The sequence below is a fragment of the Indicator indicator genome, chromosome Z (assembly GCF_027791375.1).
Source record: "Indicator indicator isolate 239-I01 chromosome Z, UM_Iind_1.1, whole genome shotgun sequence".
NCBI classification, from domain to species: domain Eukaryota; kingdom Metazoa; phylum Chordata; class Aves; order Piciformes; family Indicatoridae; genus Indicator; species Indicator indicator.
In genome coordinates, this window is record NC_072053.1 from 72,018,472 (window position 1) to 72,028,098 (window position 9,627).

At 38.5% G+C, this 9,627-nt stretch overlaps 1 protein-coding gene across 1 annotated transcript; it reads right to left on the reverse strand.

Moving 5' to 3' along the window:
- Positions 1-7,835: 7,835 nt before the first annotated feature.
- TNFAIP8 (TNF alpha induced protein 8) lies at positions 7,836-8,396 on the reverse strand. The gene has a single exon (XM_054398033.1). It carries the CDS (start codon positions 8,334-8,336, stop codon positions 7,836-7,838), a length of 501 nt encoding a protein of 166 aa, XP_054254008.1. The 5' UTR covers positions 8,337-8,396.
- Positions 8,397-9,627: the final 1,231 nt, after the last annotated feature.

Here is a 9,627-nt window from a genome sequence, read left to right on the forward strand (position 1 = left end):
CAGGAGCTTGTATTCCTCTTCAGCACTTACTTTGCTAATGAGAAAGGAGGTGGAAAGTCCGAATTCTCCAGCCAAGGTTCTCCCAACTCCAAACAGTAGCAAAGATTTATTTTTGATACTGCTTTGTAAATGGCCTACTTTTCTGTTCCCTGTTTTGCAGCATGAGCTTCTCAGTTCTAGCTATGGGGTAAATTGTAGATTGCTATGTCATACTATACTGGAACTACATGTAAGCTTTAAACATACTATGGAACAGTGAAATCTTGAGTGAAATCACACAGAACCTACAGGATGGTCAAGGGATCAGGCCCAGCCAGCATGGATTTAGGAGGGGCAGGTCCTGCCTCACCAACCTGATCTCCTTTTACGATCAGGTTACCTGCCTGGTGGATGTGGGGCAGGCTGTGGATGTAGTCTACCTGGACTTCAGCAAAGCCTTTGACACTGTCTGCCACAAGAAGCTCTTGGCAAAGCTGTCAGCTCATGGCTTGGACAGATTCACTCTGAAATGGGTCAAGAACTGGCTGGAGGGCTGAGCCCAGAGAGTGGTGGTGAATGGTGCCATATCCAGCTGTCAGCCAGTCACTAGTGGTGCCCCCCAGGGATCAGTGTTGGGCCCCATCCTCTTCAATACCTTTATTGATGATCTGGACAAGGGGATTGAGACCATCATCAGTAAGTTTGCAGATGACACCAAGTTAGGGGCAGGTGTTGATCTGTTGGAGGGTAGGAGGGCCCTGCAGAGGGACCTTGAAAGGCTGGTTAGGTAGGCAGAGACCAATGGGATGAGATTTAACAAGGCTAAGTGCAGGGTTCTACACTTTGGCCACAACAACCCCAAGCAGTGCTACAGGCTGGGGACAGAGTGGCTGGAGAGCAGCCAGGCAGAAAGGGACCTGGGGGTACTGGTTGACAGTAGGCTGAACATGAGCCAGTAGTGTGGCCAGGAGAACCAATGGCATCCTGGCCTGTATAAGGAAGAGTGTGGCCAGCAGGACAAGGGAAGGTATTCTTCCCCTGCACTCAGCACTGGTCAGGCCAAACCTTGAGTATCATGTCCAGTTCTGGGCTCCTCAATTCAAGAGAGATGTTGAGTTGCTTGAATGTGTCCAGAGAAGGGCAACAAAGCTGGTGAGGGACCTGGAACACAAACCCTATGAGGAGAGGCTGAGGGAGCTGGGGTTGTTTAGCCTGGTGAAGAGGAGGCTCAAGGGAGACCTTATTGCTGTCTACAGAAATAAGCAGAATGAGGGGACACAGTCTCAAGTTGTGCCAGGGGAGGTATAGGCTGGATGTCAGGAGGAAGTTCTTCACAGAGAGAGTGATTTGCCATTGGAATGGGCTGCCCAGGGAGGTGGTGGAGTCGCTGTCCCTGGAGATGTTCAAGAAAAGACTGGATTGGGCACTTAGTGCCATTGTCTAGTTGATTGGATAGGGCTGGGTGATCGGTTAAACTGGATGATCTTGGAGGTTTCTTCCAACCTGGCTGATTCTATGATTCTATATTGTCTTACTTAGCTGAAATCAAATGTCTGTGCCTATGGTAGGCAGTACCACAGGGAAGATGGTAAAGCAAACTTAATGAGAACTTCATCTGATCACAGCCCTGTCTTCCAAAAAAGGGATGAAGTTTCCTTTCCGCTTTTCCCTAAGAGTTTTTTGTCTGATGGCACAGCAAATGTACCTTTGGGAGTGCCCATATCTTTGAAATTGGCAGCTTGTAACTGAGAGAGCTTTTCAGCTGGGCAAAGAGACTCACTGGAGTTCCAAGAATGAGATCACTTTTCTGTTGCTGAATTATCAAGATCTTTGAGATATGGAAACAGCTCTCCTGAAATTAACAGCAGATCTCATTGTCACATCCTAGGACCAGTGTACTTATACTCCCCAGCCTGAAGCATTGCCTCATTCTGTTTTATTTCTGAAGTCTTTTAGCAGGCCTAGAAGATGATAGCGTTGTAGGTTTCGACGCCCCACAAAATAAAACCGAACCCCAAACAAACAAAGGAAAAACTCACAGTAGCTCAAGTCCAGTCAGTGAAGCATTTTGGAATGGGGAAAGGCTGTCCTTTAACACCACAGAAACCTTTAACAGCAAGTCTATCAGCAACTGGGGGGCTTTCTTTTCAGAACTTAAGCAAAGCCCAGCTACTGAAATAGCTTATGAAATGAAATTAAATTAAATTCAGCTCTATAAAGACGTAAATAAAGCCACATATTTTTTCAAAGCTATTCTATAATGTAGTAGAACATGTGCGCTTCTAACCACAGGCAAGAAAAGAAGGGTTGGTGGCATACAGGATTTGATTTACTCCATCTACACCATTATACTATCTGTATTAAAAAAAAAAAATCACACAACTTAAAAGGAATAATATTTTTCATCCGGTATCAGTTGTGGTTTGGCCTGAACAATGAACAACAAATGAATTCTGAAAAATTTTACACAAATGTGTTGCAAATGAAAAGCTTTAGGTTGCCATGCTTAAAGACCAGTGGGGCTGATACTTTAAAAATGTGCCAGCAGGACCTGGAGAACAAATGGATGAAAATCAAACTGTTTTCTTTTTAACACCATGCATTTACTAAAACCTTCAGAATTACATCCAACAAGAAGGTTTTTTATAGCGCACCAAACACCTACTGACTGAACTAAAAAACCAAAAGATATCCAGGAAAAAAAATGTGATGCAGAAGGATGACTTCTATTTTGTTTCAGATCATAATTATGCATAAAATTACATAGCCTAAACAACTAATACAAACTGAAAAAGGAATTAATTTGCCACAAAACCAATGGAGAGTATGATTTTAAAATCCAGTGTTAAGATTTGTAAAGTACATAGTGGAAGATCTTAGATGTAATGGTAGAAATTATATCTAAATCACAGCAACTGTAGGAAGCTCCACCTTTGTCCTCCACCTTCCTCACCAAGACTTTCCCACAAGGGAGAACCACAAACAGCAAACAGGTTTAAGTTGCTTGGGAAAGCTGGGCACGTAATGTACCTGCTTAATTCCATTATTCTTAATTATTATAGTCTGCTGCTTTGCTTCATACTATGTAATTATGGGCTATGAGCTGCTCACAAGAAGAAGCTGGTATTGATTCAGGAATGTCTTGGCCACAAATACCAGCTTTAAAATAGGAAACCAAAACTCTAAATATTAAAATTGAGCACTAGGTCAGTTCAGAGACTTGTAGTTTAAGCATTAAGAAACCTTGATTTGTGATACAGACTTTTGTAACACAGAACACAGCCTTAAGGCATAGCCTGTAAGGATACCACTCCTTTATTTTCATAGAATGAAAATAAGTCACATGGTAACCTAAAATATTTAGTACTATAGACATGAATGTCAAAGTTGCAATATAATTTCAGCTGCAGTATACAAACTTCATCACAAATACATTAACAATTCAGTATGGATTATTTTTTTAGAACTTCTTTAGGAGAACAAATGCAAGGGGATTTGTGGTTTTTTACATTAATTGGAAATAACTAAACTACTTAGAATAAAATTTCTGAGAATTAGCCAACAGTGTGGTTTTGGGTAAGGATCTTTTTTAAAAAATAGATAGGAGAATTTCCTCTCCCCAAAGGAGTTTCATTTATGTGCAAAATATAATAATAAGGTATTACAGAACCTTTCTGGACAATTTTAATCTCCTTTGACAGTTGCTGTATCCAGAGCACAGATGTTTTCCACTTCACCATGAATGTTGGCTGACCTGCTCAAATCTCAATGAAAACCAGTTGTAACAAGAAAGTTTCTCTGAGAGTGGTTATGCAAACGGAATCTTCATTTCATGTTCATGCTAAAATATACCCTCCTGTAATGCATTCCAAAAGCACTGCTTTTTATAAAGACTTAGAAGTACATGTATTGAAATCACAGCTAAATGCTTACTATACTGATAAGGGTATAGATTACAGTCAAAACACTATTAGCAACTAAATCAAGATGCAGAATATTCTTTCAGATTTCAAACTGCATTGCAAAAAAACAACATAAAAAAACCAAACATGAAACTGGTATTTAGCTCTGGGTTATTTCATTTAAGCAGAGTGGGTAACACGTTCTGTCTGCTGTTCTCCTTAGACACATACACAATGTAATATAATCCTGGGGTATAAATGGTAGGGAAGGAACAGACTTGTCTGAAGAGTAGCTCTGCTGCTCAAAAGAGCAGGAAAAGCACGTAAGGCTGAAAGAAAGCTGTGGTAGCAGGTCACCAGATGGTAAACACTCACCATAGAGAGAACATCTAAGCCCATACAATGTGCAGCTTCTCTGTCCTCCTCATAACACTGTCATTTTCAACAACGATGGACTTCGGAGTAGTGTGGATTCCTCTCTGCTAGACCACAAAACCAAGCATGTTCTGGTCCTCTGAAGAGTTAAATGCAGGATTCAAGTTTACCTTTAAATAGTATATTATAGCTGTTATAGCTAGAATAAAGGGGGAGAAAGCAACTGAAGCCAACTGCCATAAAAATCAGTTCCCTCCTTCCCTGGAACAATGCAATGCTTTTAGGAATAGATGTGAGGAAGCAACTAGCCATCTCCTCATTCCTTTATTTTACAGGAATTTGCTTTATGGGAGAGGTTGGATCTTTTTTTAGAAGAGACACGAGTTGGTGTTTTCCTAACGAAAAGAAAAAAAATATAAACCACACTAGTCACTGAAAGATTCCAGACTCCTGATAATTTCTGTATCTTCTAAGTGGAGATATATCTCAAGAGACATTAAGGACCAGAACAAACCTTGAAACTTACACAACTCTTTCTTTTTGTCTGTGCATACATACAAATGCATGTAAACTTAATTAAGGGGTGGCCAGAAATTCTAGTGAATTAATTTTTGAGGTGGGAACACACAAAACAGCCCAGATAACCTCCCTCCATCTGTTTTTCTTTGTATGGCTTAGACCATGGTTGTTTGGTATGCCTTGAAAAATATAGCCAATGTCTGACTTCCACTTTTTCAAAGCCTTTAAAAGGCTGTAATGTCAAGTTTGTGACTCTGACAACTTTAACAATATACACTTTCAAAATATATTCCAATATACATTGAAGGGGTGTTAAAATATGAAACATCTAAGGTAAGCGAGATTTAAAAGCCATTTGTGAAACGGATCCATTATGATTGGATTTTAATATATTAATAATTTCTGCTCTATTAAAACACAGCATCACTGCATTAAATAATGGCATTATCCCTACCCCTAATTAAATGGCCCAACTGTAATCTTTTTTTAAACTTGACTTCATGAAGTTTCAGCTAGAAGGGTCAATATGTTAGTACAAGAAAAAAATGCCATCGATTTATTTCTGAATTTTGGCAATTAAAGACACTATTTATGTATTCTGCAGGAAAAATAAACTAATTGCAAAAACATACAGCTGGAGTGCTATGTCACGTTCCCTACAAAAGCATGGCTTTGGAAATCCAATACAATTGTTTTATTTCATCGTTACAGAAATCACTTTTTTGCAATTGAAAATGAATGCCAGGCAGAACTACTGTTAGAGCATCTCAGAAGAATGTAACTAGATTGCAAGCTAAATACAACTTCTCCTAGTTGTCAAGTTTTTATGCTTATAAGCAAATCTTCATGAGCAATTTTCACTTCTTCTAAAAACTAAATGGCCAGATAATGCAGCTGAGTAAGAAGTTACTCTGCTACTGAAAATACACATAGTATGACACAATAGGGCTCATATACATCTAAGTGGGAATCTATATACAAAGACCATTCAAGCAATTTTTGTACCAGAGAAAAATCTTAATTCGAGCACAGTCAAAATGTTCTACGTCATGGCTGAAGAAAATCTTTCATAGTTTACAAATTCATGAATATGTTATGCCTGTTTCCAAATAAGGTGCTGTTCTGTCCTCCTTTGAGTAACTGTTACCATTCATTATAAACGATAATAAAAGCAATTTTGGAGAATCAGAACATGATTTAGAAACAGGACTTGTGAAGTTACTTTTTATTCTCACCTCAGAGAGAACTGAGAAAAAAAACAGCTTTCCTTTTCTAAGTGAGAAAAGAAAATAAATAGGTGGAACAAATACATCAGAAACTACACTCTTTACAATTTGTGGGATGTTCCTCATGATGTTGCACTCCTGTTGCACCTGGCTTCTGACAGACACATGTACAATGTATTTTCTGTTTAAGTAAAACATGAGAAGGAATCTTTAATTATATTCTTTTAGATTATCAACCTAATAATCTATTTCTTGGAAAGTTCTGATGTATTATCCTTACATCAGCTCCCAGCTGTTCCAGCCTACTAGTACATTAATCTTCTCTCTCTGCTGCACAACAGTGGCTTGCATAAAATTAATTCGCATTTCAAAACCACATTTCTGGGAATGTTCAGAGCCTAGTGACCAAACAAAAATAAAAGTGAATTTTGTCTCTTAAAAAGTTGTAAGTAATCCTGAAGCCATATGTAAGAGGCCATGATGCTTTTATTGCTCAGCACAGCACAGCACAGGCCGAGCTTGCTCTTTTTAACTTAAAATGTGACAAGGAAAAAAAAAAAGGCATGAAAAGTTCAAAGTGCACATATTCTTTGGTTTACTCATTAAAACAAAAAAGACACAGCAAACAGCAAAACCACTGGCAATTAAATAAACAGCAAATTCTTTATATGCTTCCTAACAAAAAGTCTTCAGGTGTTTGAAATGTATTAACTTCACGCTTTTAAGTAGTACATTACAGTGTCTATGAAGTCACATTTGTTTTTTTATCCCCAAGAGCAAGGCTGGAAGAAGAAGAGAGATGAAAGGTAGGAGGGGAGAGAAGAGGAAATTTAAAAAATGTATTCAAGGTTCTATTTTTCCATTAGTTAAATAGTATATAGCACAATACGACTAAATTCTTTTGCCAGTCTCATCACCAAATAGGCTTGAAATTAACTTTCAGATGATCAAACTTTCTGAATTGACATCATCATACACATCAGTGTGGTAAAAATTCCTGACTCACACCTCTTCAAAATGAACTGTGACCTATTAAGCTGGATTCTAAATATCTTAAGGAATTGCACAGATAGTCCTTGCATTTCACCTTATTATAGGCATAGAGTTAAAATTATGTACCACAAGTGGTTTCAAGGAAATGTGCTTCCCCAGTCAGGCTGTGTTACTGTAGCTTATTCCTCAAATAATCCCCATATAATCAAAGGAAGCAAGCATCTGTGCAGGTCTATAAGGTACTATACTTGGTAGCCTTGCAGACAGAAAAGTTTTCACCTGTTAAGACTCTACATGACAGCATCACTGGTATTATTTAAAACTGAATGCTTCATAAGGGCAACATTAGGAAGCTGTGATCTGTGCAGAGAGCAACAAAGACTATAAATGTGAATCAAATATATGTAGTTTACAAATAAGTCAAAGAAATTATAGAGTGTACCATCACCATGACAGTCTGTTACCAACATAATTGAACTGTGATAGTTTAGGAGTAATTCTCTAAACCTGTGAAAGATGTGGATTGTCTCACAGCATATTGTTTCGTTTTGCATATCTATCTTCCAGGACTCTTACTGTACTTGGGACCATTCTGGTTTATTGTCTTTATCCAGCTATTTCCGTAGGCAAAGTACAGTAAAACATGGTCATGTGCATTCTTTCTTCCAGATGGATTGTGAATAGCAACAGATAGCTCATAATAAGGAATCAATTTAATAAAGATATTTTAGAAATATTTGTCATAATGTAAAAAAACATTTTTGCATACTCCCTTATTCCTTCATAAATCAAGTGTTCCATCTAAAACTAATGCATAGGCAGTCAACTTTCATACAAGCACTTATATGTTCCCCTCATCTAGCATTTTGTTGACACCATCACAAAGCTTCTGCAAATGGAGTTTATAAGGTCCAAAGGGATTGTACAAGGCAGCCAAAAATTCACAATCAGAGAAGTGATCAAACACATTGTTGACACGTCCGTGTGACTTGGCAGTTAGGTGACGCTGAATGATTTCATGAAGTAGCTCTCTACAGTCATTTAACAGTTTGGACAAAAAATTCCTGTCAAAGGTATAATCCACCTGATGGAAACTGACCACGGTCTTAGCCAGCTGATGAACTTTCTTCTTGAATTTCTCCATCAGGGCTATTTCATCCTGATTAAATTGGTTGTTCCTGTAGAGAATTGCCAATTTAAGAACTATTTTAATGAGGTTTTTGATGATTTTCTCTGCTTCCTTTTTATTTTGTGTATATTCCTTTGTCACTCTGTAGAGCTCATCTAAGACATCACTGCTTGTATCATCAATCAAAGTAGTTGCTATGGATTTGGACACCATTTTCCCAAGGATCTTCTTCTGAGCCTGAATGGCCAGACTTTTGGAGTTGAAGACATCTGTGGCCACTGCAGGGGGCGGGAGGGAAATAAATAAATAAATAAATAATCAGTCAATTCTTCATAACAGAAATTCTATGAACAGAAGGCTGAGGAATATTTTACATACACCAATTCATATTAGTCCTACTAACTGCTACAAAAATAATGCAAATATATGTATGTAGATGCAGAAGCCTCCATCTATTCAATCACTATGCTATTCTCTTTAGGTTTACACTACCTGAGACTGTTTTGAGAAAATACAAAATGCAATAGAACTTGCTAAAAAATGGTACAAAATCTCTCTATATATATGAATTAATGGTATTTCAAATTGAGACAATAACCTGCCCTACCTGATCACATGAGCCATAAGTCTGATCTGACTCTCATATTCATACTGAAATATGAAACCAGGACTATCCCAACATCATGACAATTATGTGTTACTCAGAGACAATATACAGTGAAATGACTATTGGAAAACTTTTTCTTGCTTAGCATTTTACATGATCAGTGAATTCAGATCCAACACATACATTATATTTTTACACATATACTTTATATAAACATATAGATAAAAAAAAAAAGACAAACACCAAAATCTTTTTGTCAGCAAACCATACTGAGATTCTCTAGATGCAATCTGAACAAGATTGTTTTCATAAGGAAAGAAAGTATTGATTAACACTTCTATGTCCTATATGTACTGCGGAAACAGCCAAAAATTAACATTCTAGGGATTGCCAGGACATTCGGCGCTACCAAGAAGCAAAACTATATACATAAATGCGGCAGTTTAGGCTGGGTGCCTCCTGTTACCGCCACATGAGTTACACCTCCGGTGTTCTGAGTGTCCACCCAATAATGTGGACACAGGAAACAGCGTATATCTACCCATAAATCCTGCCCCCTATAAATCCATCTGCAAAGTCATTCTCTCTTTCTTCCCTCTCGCCTCCCGTGGGAGATGCTCTCTTATTGGGTAATGGTGGCGGAGTACCTCAAGGCCTCTTAGGCCTGTCCAGGCCTAATGCCAGGAGGATAAAGGAGGTGGGGCCGGCGGGGGACAGTCTCAGACCTGGCCAGGCTGAGACTTGCCTAGCAGTGGGGAGGGGGAAGAAAGAGCCCTGGGGGTTTGGGTGGACTCTCAGGTGGGGAGAAGAGTTGGGAAGCCTTTGGGTATTATGTAAGGGACTCTGTACGCTTTGGGTTATTCTTGTCACTATGTTTTGTAGTTTTTTGTAGTTTCA